Below are 20,905 nucleotides of genomic sequence, written 5' to 3' on the forward strand. Positions count from 1 at the left end.
CTTACTACTATAATCGTAGATTGTATACAGGACAGTGACCAGGTTATCCAGACAAGGCCAATGATCAGGGTTACACTGGAGTCCTTCTTCAAATGCATGTCGTGCCAGTGGAATACGTACAAGGCGAAGTGCCAACTGACCGATCTTGTACCACAAGTTAACATCAGTAGAGTCCAGCATGACAGCCTGCAAAATAAACAGAACTGATCAAGCAAAAGTAAACAAAATTGTGTGGAAAAAACGTTAAAGTGCAACTTTAGCCATAAAATGAAGTCCTGCTAGACCACTTCAGTCTGGCCCATTTTGCCATGTAAAAAGTTAAAAAATAGTGTCTATACTGTTTAAAATTCAATAATACACTGTCTCATCCTGCTTTGCACATGCTCAGTTTCTCTCTATTGTTAGGCACTTCTATATTTGTAGAGGCCGATCCAATGACAGCCTTAAAGCGGAATTAAACACGCCTATCCTTTACAATCTATTTTTCTGCAAGGGTCATAGTGCTGCACATGTGATCAGTTATGACACCAGCCATTTGATGATTTGACAGTTTGGTTGAGGACACAGGCAAATGTGACAGTTAGCAATCCCAGCATTCCAGGAATCTAACTGTTTTTGAAACCATTTAAATCAATGGGTTTAGTTACGCTTTATGATTTACTGCTGTTCAGGGGCTCTAGGCTTCAGAAAATGTCCGCCTCCAGCAAGAAAAAGACAGGAGCAATGCTGAAGGCAATTTACAGCGCACACTAATTTTAGTAGCATAATTATTAATGCGGAATGTATATTTCCTTGCTAAAGAACATGATTTTTTATCAAGTTGTTATGGGTAAAGTTCTGCTTTAGCTACTCATTTTAAATCTATATTTTGATTTGTCACAGAGGGACCTGGACCTAAGTAACACATTACCACACAAAAGACTGATCAAATATTATAGATTTTATTGAAAGCCACCAAGTCAGAACAAGTAATTAGTTGGTTATTACAGTAACATAATGAGGCTGATTTACTAAAGTAGTTGAGAATCCTCACTGAAAAAACATTTACTCAAGTATTTTGAAGCTGAATTATGTAAGGAAGGGTAATGTCTCCATCAAATGAAAAACAGCTGGGGGTACATTCGTTACCACTGAGGGCTGCAGTTAGGCTGGGCTCACACTATTGCAAGTTGGATACGATGATTTCTCCACATCCAATTCGTATGTCAGGAGATTGTGACCGGCTCTCTATGGAGCTGGTTCACACATCTCCGGAGCGGCTCCGGTGCGAATTGCACAGGAGTCCTCTGCGTCTTCTGGTCTGTTTCAGGTCAGTTTTCAATCAAAAATTCTGACTGAAATCGGACCTGATTCCTGCTCTAAGCCGCTCCGTGCTGCAGTGTGAACCCAGCCTTAGAGGGATACATGTGGCTCATAAAACACCAGTTTGTCTTGTCTGCTTTAGAAGATGCACAGGGTATCTCAGTACATATAACTAGTTTGTAATGTGATTTACAGCCACTATCTGGACTGTTTATGGAAAATCCTTCTCATTAGCAGACAGGTACTGAAATTCCGCATATCTCTATCAACAGTCAGTATTAATGACTCAATCAATGAATCAATAGGATTCACTAAGATTACCACAGAGGTTATTCCACCTTAAAGTGATATTAAAGTCAAATTTTTTTGTGTGTGTGTTAAAAATAACAAATATGTAATACTTACCTGCTCTGTAGGCCAGATCGTCCTCTTCTTGGGTCCCTCTTTGGTGCTCCACCCCCTCCCTCCTGTTGAGTGCCCCCACAGCAAGCACAGCTTGCTATGGGAGCACTCGAGCCGAGCCGCAGCTCCGCGTGTCCATTCAGACAAAGAGCTGCGGCCCACTTCACCCCTTTTCTGTCTACATTGGCGCACTGACTTTGATTGACAGCATGGGGAGCCAATGGCGGAGGAGGAGAGTCCCCGGCAGTCTCTTGTGCAACATTGCTGGATCTAGATGGACCTCAGATAAGTATTAGGGGGACTGCTGCACACAGAAGGCTTTATCTTTATGCATAGAATGCATAAAGATAAAAAAAAAACCTCTGTCTTTACAACCCTTTTAAAGGCTAGGTTCACGTCTCACCGCCAAGGGTGTTGCATTAAAGCAGACGTATTGTCTTACGTACATTAAAATGTGCTGTGTTTGGCAGCCCATTTAAAATAAAAGGGCTGACAATGCACCCCAGCAGGCCGAAACTGAAACTGCAACTTTTCTTTCAGCGTACCATAACCTATGTTAGCATGATGCAGCGCAACTCCATTGGTAAGGTGCCATACAGAATAATTGCCAGTGTATCACACCAACACAAGTAGCATGTTCCCACAACACAGAAATGTGAACTAGCTTCAAGATGGCAAACACATTTCTATTTGGAAAAGCAAGAAAAGAAGCCAGGACACAGTTCCACTTTGTAGGAGAACATAAAAATGGGAAAACAAGGGTAAAATAGGCCATTCAAAAATTAACCACTTCCCGACCAGCCACCAGTTATACTACGGCAGGTTGGCTCCCTGTCCTAGCTATACGTCGGCACCCGCGATCACTCTACAAAGAGACAGAACGGAGCTCTGCCAATGTAAACAGACAGATCTCCGTGCTGTCAGGGGAGAGGAGACTGATTTGTTGTTCATACCAAGTATGAAAAACGATCGGTCTCCTCACCCAGGCAGTCCCACCCCCCCCCGCCCCAATTAGAATCCCTCCCTAGGACACACAGTTAACCCCTTGATCGCCCCCTACTGTTAACCCCTTCCCTGCCAGTGACATTTATACAGTAATCAGTGCATTTTTATAACACTGATCGCTGTATAAATGTCAATGGTCCCAAAAAAGTGTTAAAAGTGTCCGATCTGTCACCCACAATGTCACAGTCCCGATAAAAATCTCAGATCCCCGCCATTACTAGTAAAAATAAAATAAAAAAATGAATTTAAAAAATGCCATAAATATAGCCCCTATTTTGTAGACACTACAACTTTTGCGCAAACCAATCAATATACCCTTATTGCGATTGTTTTGTACCAAAAATATGTAGAAGTATACATATTGACCTAAACTGAGGAAGAAATGTGTTTTTTAAAACATTTTTTGGGGATATTCATTATAGCATAAAGTAAAAAAATACTGTTTATTTATTTTTTCAAAATCTTTTTTTGTTTATAATGCAAAAAATAATAAAAAAATCACAGAGGCGATCAATTACACCAAAAGAAAGCTCTATTTGTGGGGAAAAACAGGACATCAATTTTGTTTTTGTACAAAGTCGCACACCGCGCAATTGTTAGTTAAAACGATGCAGTGCCAAATCACAAAAAATGGCCTGGTCATTAAGGGGCTGAATAAGTAAAGACTCATTTTATGCAAAAAAATAAGAATTACATACATAACAGTTATGCGAAATGCTGAAACATCTTTAGGAGAAAATTATAAAGAGATTAAATAAATTAAAAAAGAGCAGAATAAAGGAATAAAATAATCCTCCTCCTTAGTAAATAATCAGCTTTATATTTTTGTTTTAAATAATTTTACAGTAATATGAATGTACATTGTACCTCAAGGTTATACTCCATTGCAGTTTCCAAATCTTCTCTTTTCGTAGCAAGTTGTGCCAGATTCTTATATGTTGAATACTTAAGCATTAAACCAGGATGTTTAAGACCTTCCTTCTCATCAGTCACTGGGGCAGCCTGAAAATACAGGACATAATTTATATGCTACATATTTCATAGAAAACAATATAAACAAAAAACAAATGAAATAGTACAGCACAGTGAAGGGTTCATTATAACAAGACAAGAGAGCTATATTAACAAAAAAGGACACATAGCTAGAGCAAATCCTCTAGGGGTGTGTGTGTGTGTGTGTGTGTGTATACATTCACACACACACACACACTATCCAGTATCTCACAAAAGTGAGTACACCCCTCACATTTTTGTAAATATTTTACTATATCTTTTCATGTGACAACACTGAAGAAATGACACTACAATGTAAAGTAGTGAGTGTACAGCTTGTATAACAGTGTAAATTTGCTGTCCCTTCAAAATAACTCAACACACAGCCATTAATGTCTAAAGCGCTGGCAACAAAAGTGAGTACACCCCTAAGTGAAAATGCCCAAATTGGGCTTAAAGTGTCAATATGTTGTGTGGCCACCATTATTTTCCAGCACTGCCTTAACCCTCTTGGGCATGGAGTTCACCAGAGCTTCACAGGTTGCCACTGGAGTCCTCTTTCACTCCTCCATGGCAACATCACAGAGCTGGTGGATGTTAGAGGCCTTGCGCTCCTCTACCTTCCGTTTGAGGATGCCCCACAGATACTCAATAGGGTTTAGATCTGGAGACATGCTTGCACAGTCCATCACCTTTACCCTCAGCTTCTTTAGCAAGGCAGTTGTCGTCTTGGAGGCGTGTTTGTAGTTATGTTGGAATACTACACTGCAGCCCAGTCTCCGAAGCGAGGGGATCATGCTCTGCTTCAGTATGTCACAGTACATGTTGGCATTCATGGTTCCCTCAATGAACTGTAGCTCCCCAGTGGTGGCAGCACTCATGCAGCCCCAGATCATGAGATGCTGTATATATCTATATCTCCGCAAAGGCTGCTGGACCTTGTAGTATTCCACTCACAGGACTCTGAATGAGTGATGCAGCCAGGCGTGCAGAGCCCCGCTCGGCCATTTGTTTTTTTTTGTTTTTTAATTGTGACAGCTAGAGGGGGAGAAGGTCCCCACTACCTGTCAGATTGGGGAATTAGGTAGGGTACGGGGGGCAGGCCATTTGTTACAATTTACACCCTGAAAGGGTCACTCATCACTATTCTCGCCAATATGACAACCTTCTACACACTCTGCTTAGCAATGTTATATTTTCCTAATGAGTGTCTTAAGGCGATGAGAATATCAAATAAATTATGACTTTTTTTTTTTTCTTGCATGCTAGTCTCATATTGAAAATGAAGAGGTTACTCAACTTGTGAAAATTCTCGTACAACAGAATACAACTGATGTGTTGTATTATACTGTAACGTAATGTATTCTTTTGTTTCCGAGCATACATAGTCTTGTTTTTCAGATTTTTTTCAGCTGAAAACTGTACTGATAAAACGAAAATTGTACGATCTGGTATCACATGAGGAAAAGTTTCATGTTTTGTCCCTTCGGATAATTTCAAACAAACGCGTGATCGGCTCTCGAAAGCTACTAACGATATTTTTCATCTGATTTTCTGATGGTATGTACTTAGGCTCTACTAGGCTTTACTGTTTGTGGTTACTCTTTAGCCTTATTGGAGTAAACAGACTCTGGCATGACTGCATGCTCAGTAAATAAAGACAGTAGCATGGAATTGCGATTCATGTGAACTCAAACATTAAAAAAAAAAAAAAATCCTTAATTTCAATAACACAGATTAAAGTCCACAGCATGAAATCCTGCCTGTCATACACCCACTCCAAAGCATTTCACCCAAAAAATGCATCATCATGGAGACAAATAGCAAAATATACTTACTTCCTGCAAAAGACGGGTGTCAAGCAGCTGGTGATAGGCCTGTGAAGACTCATCATAACAGTCAAGCTTTTGCAGATCCAAGGCCTTGTGATAAAGTGCAAATGCCTCTGCTTCCTACAAACATAATTGATTTAAGTGATAAAGTTATATGATGTGTTGACTACACCAATTAATGCACAAAAATGTAAGTGATTCTAAAGATAAAAAACAAAAACAAACATGTTATACTTACCTGCTCCGTGAAAGGCTTTGTGCAGAGTAGCCCCAATCCTCCTCTTCTCAGGTCCCCGGTCGGCGCTCCTAGCTCCTCCCCCCTGCCAAGTGACACTCGTGCATGCTCAATCCCAAGCCAGCTGTGTGTGTCCATTAATATTCCTCCTCACTGGCTGTGATTGACAGTAGCAGAAGCCAATAGCCCCTCTCTGTCCAATGAGAAGAGTGGGAGAGCTGCTTCTCCCATGCACATTGCTGGATCGATTTTGGGCCCAGATATGTATAAGGGGGGCTGAGGTTGCCTGCAGAAGTTTTTTTTTACCTTAATGCATAGAATGCATTAAGGTAAAAAACATTGTACCTTTAGAACCACTTTAATTCACTTTCATTACCTGAGCTTCCTTTGTCTGTGTTTTGTGACCTTTTAAAGTTTCTTCATGTTCTTCTTCCACTGCAGAAGTGGCATTTAAAGCAGCTATTCGGATCTAGCAGAATAATAAACACAAAATACGGGTAAGTGGTCTATTGAATATTCCGCAATACTGGCTCATTTAAAAAAAATAGATTTACCATCTTGTAATATTCTGTATTCAGTACTACTGCAAAAGACAGGAATCCATTCTGAAAGGAAAAATACAGATATTGGATATGGATGAGGTAGTTACAAATATTAGTCTTTTGTAATTACTAAAACAAGCAAATAAGGATGAGCTCCGGCGTGTTCGCATAACCCGCGTGCAGAGCCCGCCCCGTAGTCGGCTTCAGCTCTGCCTCATATGATCTGTAAGGATGCTTACGATGCTGCACGTGTGGTTTGCGAACATGCCTGAGCTCATCCAAAATGATCAGTTCTCATTAAAACTCCTGCCAAAATTCTTCATCTTCTGCCAGGAGCTCTAGTATGTCATATGTATTCCACTAAAATAATGTCTTAATAGGGAGAAATATTTGGGTATACTAGTATATTATAAATCGTTCTGAAGTTCTAATACCCTCAAGAAACACATGCAACACATTCTAATTATACTTTAATTATATTTTAATTTATTATAGTTGTGAAGGCCCTCTCCTGTCTGGAAATGGCGTGCTCTGCTTTTACTATACACTGTGAGCTTCTTCTAGAATGCAGAAAAAAAACGCTACTAAAAGCTAGTATAAACACGCTCAAAACTAGCACTTTTTCCCACCAAGAGCACTAGGTGATTATAAAGTCTCGTTTTTTTTTTTTTAAATAAAAAACATGTTATACTTACCTCCTCTGTGCAGTTGATTTTGCACAGGGCAGCTCGGATCCTCCTCTTCTGGGGTCCCTCTTCACTGCTCCTGGCCCCTCCCTTCTTTCGAGTGCCCCCACACCAAGCAGCTTGCTATGGGGACATCCAAGCCGAGTCACAGCTCCGTGTGTCCATTCAGACACGGAGCTGCCATTCGACCTTACCCCCTCTCTCCTGCTTGACTAAATGACTTTGATTGACAGCCAAGGGAGCCAATGGCGCCACTGCTGTGTCGCAGCCAATCAGGAGGAGAGCCTCGGATGGTCGAGTAGCACGTGGACATCGCTGGAGAGAGATGGGGCTCAGGTAGGTATTAGGGGGTTCTGGGGAGGCTGCTACACAAGAAGCCTTTTTATTTTAATGCATAGAAAGCATTAAGATAAAAAAAACCTTTTGCCTTTAGGCTTCAAGCACAGTGCAGGTCAAAGAAGCTGCTTCATTGAGTGTATGAGCTTTTATTTCACTGTTAACCACTTAACAACCGCCCATTGCCGATTAACGGCTTCAGGGCGGTTGTTTAACTCTGAGAGGCCGTTAATTAACGGCCTCCCAGAATTCGGCGCACACACGAGAGCATCCGTGACCGCCGGGTCCAGTGGACCCGGCGCATCACGGATCACGGTAAACGGCCGCTCATCGCAGCCTATTACCACGTGATCGCTCCGTCAAATGACGGAGTGATCACTTGTAAACAAACCGGCGTCATGTTATGACGCCGGTTCCTCCCTCCCCCTCTCTGTACCGATTGGTACAGCGGAGGGGGGAAGAGATCGGTGTCAGCAGCGCCGTGGGCTGCATCTACAGTGCCCACATCGCTGCTCACCGAAATTTAACCCCTCAATTCCCTGCCATTACTCTGCAATACCCTGCAACACTCTGCAATACCCTGCAACACCCGCCAATACCCTGCAACACCGCCAATACCCTGCAACACTCTGCAATGCTCTGCAACACCCGCCAATACCCTGCAACACTCTGCAATGCTCTGCAACACCCGCCAATACCCTGCAATGCTCTGCAATGCTCTGCAACACCCGCCAATACCCTGCAATGCTCTGCAACACCCGCCAATACCCTGCAACACTCTGCAACACCCGCCAATACCCTGCAACACTCTGCAATGCTCTGCAACACCCGCCAATACCCTGCAACACTCTGCAATGCTCTGCAACACCCGCCAATACCCTGCAATGCTCTGCAACACCCGCCAATACCCTGCAACACTCTGCAACACCCGCCAATACCCTGCAACACTCGCCAATACCCTGCAACACTCTGCAATGCTCTGCAACACCCGCCAACACTCTGCAATGCTCTGCAACACCCACCAATACCCTGCAACACTCTGCAATGCTCTGCAACACCCGCCAATACCCTGCAACACTCTGCAACACCCGCCAATACCCTGCAACACTCTGCAATGCTCTGCAACACCCGCCAATACCCTGCAATGCTCTGCAATGCCATACTCTGAGATACCCAGCCATACTCGGAGATACCCAGCCATACCCAGCCATAGTCGGTGATACCCTGCAATACCCAGCCATAGACATCCCCCCCCTCCCGCTGCCCTTCAGTGCTTCTACCGACTCGCCAATACGATCAAAGCCAGAATCTTTTTATTTTTTTTTCAGACTTCCCAGCCTAGAGGTGAGATGCGGGGTCTTATTGACCCCACATCTCACTGTAAAGAGGACCTGTCATGCCATATTCCTATTACAAGGGATGTTTACATTCCTTGTAATAGGAATAAAAGTGATCAAAAAAAATTTTTGGGGGGAAAAAAATGTCAAACTAAAATAAATAAAGTAAAATGAACAATAACATTTTTTTTTTTTTTTTTTTTTAAGCGCCCCTGTCGCCATGTGCTCGCATGCAGAAGCGAACGCATACGCAAGTCCCGCCCACATATGAAAACGGTGTTCAAACCACACATGTGAGGTATCACTGCAAACGTTAGAGCGAGAGCAATAATTCTAGCCCTAGACCTCCTCTGTAACTCAAAACATGTAACCAGTAAATAAAAATTAAATCGTCGCCTATGGGGATTTTTAAGTAGCGACGTTTGGCGCCATTCCACGAGCCTGTGCAATTTTGAAGAGTGACATGTTAGGTATCTATTTACTCAGCGTAACTTCATCTTTCACATTATGCAAAAATTGGGCTAACTTCACTGTGTTTCTTTTTTTTAAGTACAAAACTGTTTTTTTTCCAAAAAAAAGCATTCGAAAAATTGCTGCGCAAATACCGTGCGAGATAAAAAGTTGCAACGACCACCATTGTATTCTCCAGGGTGTTTGCTAAAAAAAAAAATATATAACGTTTTGGGGTTCTATGTAATTTTCTAGCAAATAAATGATGATTTTTACATGTAGGAGAGAAATGTCAGAATTGGCCTGGGTGCTCCAGAACGCCTGATGGCGCTCCCTGCATGTTGGGTCTCTGTATGTGGCCACACTGTGTAAAAGTCTCACACATGTGGTATCGCCATACTCGGGAGTAATAGCATAATGTGTTTTGGGGTGTAATTTGTGGTATGCATATGCTGTGTGTGAGAAATAAACTGATAATATGACAATTTTGTGAAAAAAAAAAAAAGTAAAAAAAATCTTGATTTTGCAAAGAATTGTGGGAAAAAATGACAACTTCAAAAAACTCATCATGCCTCTTACTAAATACCTTGGAATGTCTTCTTTCCAAAAAGGGTTCATTTGGGGGGTATTTGTACTTTTCTGGCATGTTAGGGTCTCAAGAATTGAAATAGGCCGTCAGTCCTTCAGGTGTGATCAGTTTTCAGATATTGGCGCCATAGCTTGTGGACTCTATAAGGCTGCTTTCACACTGGGGCGGTATTCAGGCGTTACAGCGCTAAAAATAGCGCCTGTGTAAAAATAAAAATAAAAATAATAAAAATAAAAATAAAAATAGCGCCTGTGTAACGCCTGAAAAAAACCGGCCCCTTTAACTCCAGTGTGAAAGCCGGAGGGCTTTCACACTGGAGCGATGCGCTGGCAGGACGGTGAAAAAAGTCCTGCTAGCCGCATCTTTGCAGCGGTGAAGGAGCGGTGTATTCACCGCTCCTATACCGCTCCTACCCATTGAAATCAATGGGACACCGCGGCAATACCGCCGGCAAAGCACCGCTGCAGCGGCGCTTTGCGGGCGGGTTTAACCCCTTTTCGGCCGCTAGCGGGGGTTAAAACCACCCCGCTAGCGCCCGCACACCGCCGCTAAAACGACGGTAAAGTGCCGCTAAAAATAGCGGCGCTTTATCGCCGACGCTGCTCCCGCCCCAGTGTGAAAGCAGCCTAACTTTCACAAAGACCAAATAATATCCACCAATTTGTACTTATTTTTACCAAAGATATGTAGTAGTATAAATTTTGGCCAAAATTTATGAAGAAAAAATTAGTAATCTGCTAAATTTCATAACAGAAACAAAGAAAAATTCATTTTTTTAAAGAATTTTCTGTATTTTTTCTTTTATAGCACAAAAAATAAAAAAACGAGCGGTGATTAAATACCACCAAAAGAAAGCTCCATTTGTGTGAAAAAAAGGACAAAAATTTCATATAGGTCCAGTGTTGCATGACTGAGTAATTTTCATTCAAAATGTGAGAGCACCGAAAGCTGAAAATTGGTCTGATTATTAAGGGTGTTTAAGTGCCCAGTGGTCAAGTGGTTAACTCCCCTCCATGTTAGTCTATGCGTCCATGCACACTATAGGCGTTTAGTGAAGGAGTAAGAGTTTTCAGTAGTTTAGTGGCAGAGGAGTTTACAGGCAGAAAAACAAAAAACAAAAACAAAAACATCACTTGTAGCAAAAGCTCCTTAACGCACATTAAGGCTAGGTTCACACCATAGCGATGCGGGAACGCCGCGAATCCGCGGCGTTTTCCGGCATCGCATGCCTCCCGCCGGCAGTTCACACTGCCCTATGCGGACTGCTGGGGGTGTCAATGAAATCTTAATGACACCCCCAGACCAGTCCGCATATCGCAGTGCGATCTGCAAACTCGGACAGGAATCGGATCGCATGGTGTGAACACCCATGCGATTCGATTTTGCTGCGGACCAAAAAAAGGGTCCTGTGCGAGTTTGCGGCGGGTGCGATGCGAATTCAGCCATACTATCTGTATGGCTGAACTCGCATCGCACAGACAGATCGGATGTGATTTGCACTGCAGTGCGGTGCGAATCACATCCGGATCTCTCACCCGCAGCGGTGTGAACCCAGCCTTATGCACATCAGCAATAAGTGCGTTCCAGCGTTAATCCATTTTAATTGCCAGAATACTGGGCAATAGAATGTATTAACACCAAACACCGGAATGTGAGCTAATGTGCATTAACGACCATGCAAAGTGCAGTTTTCTACCTAATTTTTGCTGCTGCTAAACTCCTGTAGAAGAAAAAAGCCCTCAAGAGCATACAGTGTGCATGAGGGCGTAATCTGCGCTCTTCTCCCTTGTGAGCTTAGAGGTCTACAGTTCGTCCTACCTAACCAAACTATCACTAAACCACCTCTGCCCCACCCTCCCTAGGGGGTAGGTTAGAGAAACAGGCAGATCTGTGCTTTAGAATTTCTGTTAAAGAGGAACTTTAGTCACAAAATTAGGTCAAATGATTACTTCAGGCGGGCTACAGGTATAGCTATGTAAAACATTCAAACAAAGTGCCTGTACTGTTTAAAATCCAGTAATACACTGTCTCACCCTGCTCTGCACATGCTCAGTTGCTCTCCATTGTTAGGCACTGTTGAGTTTGTAAAGGCCGATCTGCTGACAGCCTTAAGGCCGGGTTCACACCGCTGCGATGCGGGAACGCTGCAAATCCACGGCGTTTTCCCGCATCGCACACCTCCCGCCGGCAGTTCACACTGCCCTATGCGGACGGCTAGGAGTGTCAATGATATGTTAATGACACCCCCAGATCCGTCCGCATTTCGCAGTGCGATCTGCCGACTCGCACAGGAATCGGATCGCATGGTGTGAACACCCATGCGATCCGATTCTGTTGCGGACCAAAAAAAGGGTCCCGTGCGAGTTTGCTGCGGGAGCAATGCGAATTCAGCCATACTATCTGTATGGCTGAACTCGCATCGCTACGGAGATCGGATGTGATTTGCGGTGCGAATCACATCCGGATCTCCCCCCGCAGCAGTGTGAACCCAGCCTAAAGCAGAATAAAAAGCTTCTATCCTTTACAGCCAAGGATGCTGCTTCTGTTTGATCTGCAACTGCCATGATGCTGCACAAATGATCAGTTATGACACCAGCCATTTGATGGGTTGGCAGTTTGGTTGAAAACATAAGCAAATGTGACAGTTAGCAATCCCAGCATTCCATGAATGTAAGTAACTGTTTTTTGAAACTGTTAAATTTATGGTATTCAGGGGCCCTGGCCTTCAACAAAATGGCAGCCTTTGGCAAGAAGAGAAAGGAGCAATGCTGGTGGCAATTTACAGCATACACTTTTTTAGTAGCATAACAATGTATGTTCCTTGCTAAAGAACATTATTTTTTATCAAGCTGTTATGGGTAATGTTCCACTTTAATGAGACTGTCAGGGGTCTAAAGATATTACCACCAGTACTCAACAATAGTAAACAGTATACTCACCTGTCTGGCAGCCTTTTTCTCCTACCTCCAATCCAATCCATCTTTTCAGCCTCAGTAAGCCCTTGTACACACGGTCGGAGAATCCGTCGGAATGTGTCCTATCGGACCGTGTCGTCGGATAATCCGACTGTGTGTGGTATGCATCGGACTGATTCCGTCGGAATATCCGTCGGATCCAATTTTCCAACATGTTGGAAATATTTTCCGACCAACTGGTTCGATCGGACATACTCCGATCATGTGTAGAGAATTTTGATCGGACCAAGTGCCACGCATGCTCAGATCAAATTCCTACATCAAAGCTATTGGCTACTAGCCTGAACGTAGTCCCATCGGAACGAAATTACGTCATCATGTTCTGAATGATCGGATTTTTCGACAACTTAGTCCGACCGTGTGTATGCAACAGTTTCGGACAAGATCCGACGGACAAAATCCGATGGATTTGGTTGTCGAAATCTCCGACCGTGTGTACAGGGGCTTAGACTGTTGGCATTCAGCACTTCTGGGATTGATAGATGCCTGTGTATACTGCCGCACACCATGGTTCCTTCTTCCATAGTGCATGGCGAGGAACACAGGCATTACAGTCAAATGACTGAACAAAAAAAGCATTCTTGTAAGGGCTTTTAGTGAAAATAGATTGCTTTCCAGATGTGTGAAGCATGCATTCACAGGGAATACCCAGTGACCTATATATATTCTTTTTATTCACTAGTCATAAAAGGAAAGTGGCCAGAAACAATATATACATTGAAAATACAGCTGCATATACAGTGTTGCCAATAATGAGCAAAGGGCCCACCAGTACCACTACATCCCTGACTTCCCTTACTGGATCATATGACATGTCATGTGCCCGGTACAAGGAGCCACATAGGAAGTCTGGAACAGAAGACTTCCTTGCAGCTGCTGGCACTGATCAGAGTTCTGCATGGAGTAGGGGACAAGGTAAGTACCCTGTACCAGAGGGCAACCTGCACTGCAAATCTATCCTGGCAACCTCACTTCTTGTCCCAGCCATCTCCATTCACATTATTCTCACAGTGCATCCCTATCAGCCACCTCCGCTGCACTTACCGCCAGCTCAGAGTGCTTCTTGCCTCATTAATGCAAAAGTAACTATACGCACATGTGAACATTGCTTCATACAATCCAGTGTGAAAGCCAAACAATGCATGTCAAGAAAATACAAGACACTGATGTACACTGCTGTGCCCGCACTACATGGGTTAACTGCTCATTTTTGTCTAGGAGTGAAAAGAGCGGAGATATACTTACCTAATTAAATTCTCTGAGCGCAAGACCAGTTCCTCCTGCTCTTGCCCCCGCGTGGTCCAGCAGTCTTGTGCATGAACATTTACACTGTGCAAACTAATCTGGGTGTGTCTGTGTACCAGTGGCAACATTGTTGTATACAACAATTGTATACTCTTTTTTTTTTACTTTAACCTACAGGAAAGCCTATAATAAGGCTTACTGTAGGTAAAAAAAATATCTCCTAAACCTGTACGGTTTAGGAGATATTCCCCTCGGTATGCGCCGCTGACTGCAGCGGCGCATGCGCACAAGGGGATTCTCGGCTGAAAATCCGGCAGTGGCCGACCAGCCGGAAAGAAATCTCCTGCGTGCATGCGCGGGAGTGACGATATCGCGGCTCTGGCCACTCACGGCGCGTCAGCTCCCTCGGCGTGGATTGGGCCAGATGTCGGGGCCTCGTTCTAAGGTAAGTATTTCATAATGAGCTAGTATGCGGTGCATACTAGCTCATTATGCCTTTTGCTTTGCAGGTGGTAAAAAAAAAAACATTCGCGGGTTTACTACCGCTTTAAATGTTTAAATTTATACGTAGTCTGCTTTTATATTAATCTTTGATACTAATAAACATTTTGATACCATAAGGAGAAGACCGCTGCTTGCCCAATCCCCTTTTTCCATTCCAGCTCTTCGGGTTTCTTCCCTTTCAAATTTTTCTGCATGTTCACTGAGTTCGGAACTATAGGAAAGGGTGCCACCCTGTTCAGGTGAGTCCAGCATGGCTTATGGAATTGGTGAAAATATTGAAGAGGAAATTCGACTATCCTTCTCAAGTAACCCACAGGCACAGATACCATCAGATGATGATGCTATTAAAATCCTTTTTAAGCAACATCAAAAGTTAATCATTAAACAACCCAATCGCAAATGGGACATTCTGTCATTAGAAATATACAGCGAAACAAAAATAATCCCACGAGGACTACGTGAACAGGTGATCCCTGTGGAACATTTACATAACGTAAGTTTCCTTCAAAAATGGAAACAAACTTGCATTGACCAAGGCATTGAGGTGATCAAGCTAATAGTGACAGAAGAGAAATTACAACTACCAGAATTGCAAGTCCAAATAGATGAAAGCCTTAAACTGGAACCATTTAATGGTAAGCAGGAATTTGACAAATATAATGAGATATTAAAGAAGGAAGTCAACAAGGTACAAAGAAACCTTAAATTAACTAAAAAAAAATCTTAAGTTCCAGAGGGATGTTGAAGACTGGGAGAAAGGGAAAATCTTTGATTTCTCCAACCCAAGAGGTCGTAACAGATCGAGGAAAACTAAAAGAGGCTCTAGATCATTATCAAGGAACCGCCCTAATGTATCCGACACTGATGAAGAAGATGACCGCAATGTGAGTTTTTTTTAGAAGAGCAGTCCTCATAAGAAACTAAATTCAAAAAAACGCAGGAAACAGAAAAGAGAAAAGGAATGAAAGAGAGTTCAGGAAGGAACAGATAAGGACAGAGATGTGCAGCCAGCAGAAGAACTAAATTTGACCATGGAATGGAAAGAAACCATACACCACCTTAAAGTATGAACTCAACTGACATCACCATCATTAATCTCTCAGATTTCAACCTACAAAGTAGACACATCAAGCTACTGAAAAGAGGTCCATCTTCCTCCCTAACAAGCCTGAAGAATAACTTTGAAGTCTATAAAGAAATAGTCTTATGCCTTGTACACACGGTACACACAGATTTTTTTCCGACGGATTTTGTCCTAAACTGGTGTTGCATACACACGGTTGGACAAAGTTGTCGGAAAATCCGAACGTTCTCAATGTGATGACGTTCATTCGTTACAACGGGACTACGTTGAGGCTAGTAGCCAATAGCTTTGGTCTTGTAATTTGATCTGAGCATGCGTGGCACTTTATCCGATCGGAATTCTCTACAAACGATCAGAAAAAGTCTGATAGGATTGTTTTGTCGGAAAGTTTGAGATCCTGCTCTCACATTTTTTCCGTCGGAAATTCAGACGGAAAAAATCCGATAGAGCCCATACACAATCGGATTTTCCGACAATATAATCCGATCGGACATTTTCCGTCGGAATTTCCGACCGTGTGTACAAGGCATTATTCTTAGGTCTACTTGAGACAAGTACATCAGAGACCTAACATTGAAGAGATGGAACCTCAACAAAATGCTACTCAAGATCAAGTAGCCATTGATACCTTGACTTCCTTATGGTGTAGAGCAGGGCTCGACAAAACCCGGGCGCCAGGTCGCATTGGCGACTAGAAATAGCGACCTCGCGCCTGGGGCAGCACAGCTGGGGGTATCCTGTCTCTGTGGACCCCCCCAGCGTGATCGCGTCGGGCCGTTCCGCCGGCGGCCGAAAATTTAGGCCGCGGCTTTGAGGCCTTCTGCGGTCCTATGATTCCTTATGGAATCTGGCGCCCTCTTGTGGTCGCCGTTGGTATGACAAACCAGCAATGCCTCTGCCTGTTTTATATTACCTGCCTCTTCTTCCCTTTATTTAGAACCCCCTAAACATTATATATATTTTTTATTCTAACACCCTAGAGAATAAAATGGTGGTTGTTGCAATACTGTCTGTCACACCGTATTTGTGCAGCGGACTTACAAGCGCACTTTTGTTGGGAAAAATAATTTAGTTAATAAAAAAATAAGACAACAGTAAAGTTAGCCCAATTATTTTTTATATTGTGAAAGATAATGTTACGCCGAGTAAATTGATACCCAACATGTCACGCTTCAAAATTGCACCCGCTCATGGAATGGCGACAAACTTTTACCCTTTAAAATCTCCATAGGCGACGTTTAAAAAAATTCTACAGGTTGCACGTTTTGAGTTACAGAGGAGGTCTGGGGCTAGAATTATTGCTCTCGCTCTACCGATCACGGCGCTACCTCCTATGTGTGGTTCGAACACCGATTTTATATGCGGGCAGGACAGGGCGCGTTTAAAAATTATTCTTTTTTCTGCTTATTTTAACTTTTTTTTTTCCCACTGTTCTTTTAAAAAAAATGTTGTGTCACTTTTATTCTTATTACAAGGAATGTAAAAATCCCTTGTAATAGAAAAAGCATGACAGGTCCTCTTAAATATGAGATCCGGGGGGTCAGAGAGACCTCGGAAATCATATTTACACTAAAATGCAATTGAAAAAAAAATTGTCATTTGAAAAAAATTAATAAAATGTCCCTCTAAGAGCTATGGGCAATGACTTGGAGACGGGGGGGGGGGGGGCGGCGGCGGCGGCGACGGCGGCGCTGCTATCTTCCCCTCACTCGTCTCCATGTCAGGCCAGGGACAGGTCCGGATCGCCGTCACGGACCTGGCTCCTAACTTTTTAAGCTGGCTCCTAGATTCCAAGCAAATTTGTCAACCCCTGGTGTAGAGAGGAGGACAAACCAGAACTAATGGCTGCTTCCCATGACCCCTGGAGGAAAAATGCAAAATTGAAGATAAAATCTACGAAGATTCCCCCCTTCAAAAAAGATAAATGGCTGAAGTTCTTCCTGGACCTGGTACAAGAGGATCTAGCCCAGCTTGACTGGACAGGCTGGACGAATGATGATCTTGACAGAAATGAAAGACAGGCCCTGCGGGAACTAAAAGAAGCACTGCAGATGATTATCAAGATGAGTGAAAAAGGGGGAAATATTGTACTTCTGTCCAAAACCAAATATGAAAGTGAAATTAGAAGACAACTTAATGGCAAGTCTACATACGAAAAACGAATTTCATAACCTGGTACAAGAACTCAACTATAAGCTAAAGCTGGCCCTGGAAGTGAACCTACTCTCCAAGAAAGAATGTGAACATCTTACAATGTCTGAATACAATACACCACACTATTTACATCATTCCAAAGATTCATAAGTCATCACAGGATCCACCAGGGAGACCAATAATCTTGCCATCAAAGGGCCCCTTGAACAAACAGGAAAATACCTTGATGCATTAATAAAAGAAATGGTAACAAAATTACCTTCATACAGTGCCTTACAAAAGTATTTGGCCCCCTTGAACTTTTCAACCTTTTGCCACATTTCAGGCTTCAAACATAAAGATATAAAATTTAAATTTTTTGTGAAGAATCACCAACAATTGGGACACAATTATGAAGTGGAATGAAATCTATTGGATATTTTAAACTTTTTTAGCAAATAAAAAACTGAAAAGTGGTGCGTGCAAAATTATTCGGCCCCTTTACTTTCAGTGCAGCAAACTCACTCCAGAAGTTCAGCGAGGATCTCTGAATGATCCAATGTTGTCCTAAATGACTGATGGTGATAAATAGAATCCACCTGTGTGTAATCAAGTCTCTGTATAAATGCACCTGCTCTGTGATAGTCTCAGGGTTCTGTTGAAAGCGCAGAGAGCATCATGAAGACCAAGGAACACACCAGGCAGGTCCGTAATACTGTTGTGGAGAAGTTTAAACCCGGATTTGGATACAAAAAGATTTCCCAAGCTTTAAACATCCCAAGGAGCACTGTGCAAGCGATCATTTTGAAATGGAAGGAGTATCAAACCACTGCAAATCTACCAAGACCTGGCCGTCCCTCTAAACTTTCAGCTCAGACAAGGAGAAGACTGATCAGAGATGCAGCCAAGAGGCCCATGATCACTCTGGATGAACTGCAGAGAACTAAAGCTGAGGTGGGAGAGTCTGTCCATAGGACAACAATCAGTCGTACACTGCACAAATCTGGCCTTTATGGAAGAGTGGCAAGAAGAAAGCCATTTCTCAAAGATATCCATAAAAAGTCTCGTCTAAAGTTTGCCACAAGCCACCTGGGAGACACACCAAACATGTGGAAGAAGGTGCTCTGGTCAGATGAAACCAAAATCGAACTTTTTGCCCACAATGCAAAACGATATGTTTGGCGTAAAAGCAACACAGCTCATCACCCTCAACACACCATCCCCACTGTCAAACATGGTGGTGGCAGCATCATGGTTTGGGCCTGCTTTTCTTCAGCAGGGACAGGGAAGATGGTTAAAATTGAGGGGAAGATGGATGCAGAAGCCAAATACAGGACCATTCTGGATGAAAACCTGTTGGAGTCTGCAAAAGACCTGAAACTGGAACGGAGATTTATCTTCCAACAAGACAATGATCCTAAACATACAGCAAAATCTACAAAGGAATGGTTCACAAATAAATGTATCCAGGTGTTAGAATGGCCAAGTCAAAGTCCAGACCTGAATCCAATCGAGAATCTGTGGAAAGAGCTGAAAACTGCTGTTCACAAACGCTCTCCATCCAACCTCACTGAGCTCGAGCTGTTTTGCAAGGAAGAATGGGCAAGAATTTCAGTCTCTCGATGTGCAAAACTGATAGAGACATACCCCAAGCGACTTGCAGCTGTAATCGCAGCAAAAGGTTTTGCACGCCCCACTTTTAATTTTTTATTAGTTAAAAAAGCTTCAAAAATCCAATAGATTTCGTTCCACTTCACAATTGTGTCCCACTTGTTAGTGATTCTTCAAAAAAAATTAAAATTTTATATCTTTATGTTTGAAGCCTGAAATGTGGCAAAAGGTTGAAAAGTTCAAGGGGGCCGAATACTTTCGCAAGGCACTGTATATACAAGACACAAGACATGTCCTAACGCAAATTGATCATTTTTCTAAAACACCTGACGCCATTTTGGCGAGCATCAATGTAGAATCTCTATATACCTCAATACCCCAATTAATGGGGCCTAGCTGCCACAGCACACTTATTAGATCAGAATTACCCCATGATGGGTGCACGGAATGAGTTTTTTTTAGATAACTAGTCTGAAGGATTTTCCTTTCAGCAGATTCTGGGTTAGTAACCACCAACTGAGGCTTTGGGACACCCTTGGGGACAGTAGCATTGGCAAGTCTAAAGCTTGAATCACTTTGTTTCAAGCAGACAGGATACTGTTTTGCAACAGTCTCGAATGGAACTGGACATGGGGAACCACTTTGAATGAAGCCACCATCTTTCCTAACAACCTCATGCAAAGGCGAATGGAGGGATCTCCTTTTGACCTGACCATCTGCACCAGCTCTCTTATAGAATTTATCTTTGCCTGAGGCAAGAACACCTTTTTCGGCTGTGTCCATGATCAGGCCCAAGTACTCCAGCCTTTTTAGCGGTTTTAAGGAAGACTTCTCTAGGTTGAGAATCCAACCTAGACTTTCCAGCTAACTGGTTGTAATGCATACACTTTGCTCCAAATGAGCCTCCAACTGGTCTATTAGCAATATATCATCTAGGTACGCTAAGACTGTTATACCCTGTGCCCTTAACCTGGCTAGAGGTGGGGCCAGCACTTGTGTAAACACCCGGGGTGCTGTAGCTAGCTGGAAGGGCAAGGCTACAAACTGAAAATTCTGCTGTTCTACCTCGAACCGCAGAAATCTTTGGTGAGTGGGAAATATAAGGACATGCAGATATGCATCCCTGATGTCGATAGACGCCAGAAGTTCTCCTCCTTGTAGGATAGAAACCACTGACCTGATCGACTCCATGCGAAAGGAGCAGATCTTTAGAAACTGATTTAGATTCTTTAGCTCTAGAATGGGTATGACATCTACATTCGGTAAAGAGATTTGAATAAATCCCAAACCTTGCTCTGCCAGTATTTGGTCTAGTGCCCGAAACAGAGATTGGGAACGTTGACCTCAGAAAATGGTGGAAACTCCCAAATTTCCAGTTTGTATCCTAGAGACACCGTGGAGATGACCCATCTGTCCTGAATTTCCTCTTGCCAGACTTCTGAGTATTGCAGAAGTCTTCCCCCCACTCTGACGAGGGGGGGTGCCCCTTCATAATGAGGCTTTAGGATTCTGCTTTGCAGGTTTCTGGCCCCAGGCCTTCTTCTGTGCCTGGGCTTGACCCTGAGGTTTTCCTCTAGAGTCTGATGGCAGAGGACGTCGCCACTGCCTAGAGGCAGATGCCCCTGGCGCAGGAGAAAAAGTCTG

The 20,905-nt window shown here is 43.1% G+C and overlaps 1 protein-coding gene across 4 annotated transcripts in view; it reads right to left on the reverse strand.

Moving 5' to 3' along the window:
* The window catches only part of CABIN1 (calcineurin binding protein 1), a 326,274-nt gene that overhangs the window by 298,215 nt on the left and 7,154 nt on the right, over positions 1–20,905 (reverse strand). For all 4 annotated transcript variants that reach the window (XM_077461572.1, XM_077461571.1, XM_077461570.1 and 1 more), the window contains exons 2-6: positions 6,324–6,374; positions 6,146–6,238; positions 5,541–5,654; positions 3,577–3,711; positions 6–186 (exon numbers count right to left, since the gene is read on the reverse strand). In XM_077461572.1, the coding sequence (XP_077317698.1) occupies positions 6–186; positions 3,577–3,711; positions 5,541–5,654; positions 6,146–6,238; positions 6,324–6,326 (526 nt within the window). In that variant the 5' untranslated portion in view covers positions 6,327–6,374. The remainder of the gene's footprint in view (positions 1–5; positions 187–3,576; positions 3,712–5,540; positions 5,655–6,145; positions 6,239–6,323; positions 6,375–20,905) is intronic.

Source organism: Lithobates pipiens, unplaced genomic scaffold (assembly GCF_037356315.1).
Source record: "Lithobates pipiens isolate NorthernLeopardFrog02 unplaced genomic scaffold, aLitPip1_a1.2 Scaffold_3, whole genome shotgun sequence".
Taxonomy (NCBI): Eukaryota; Metazoa; Chordata; class Amphibia; order Anura; family Ranidae; genus Lithobates; species Lithobates pipiens.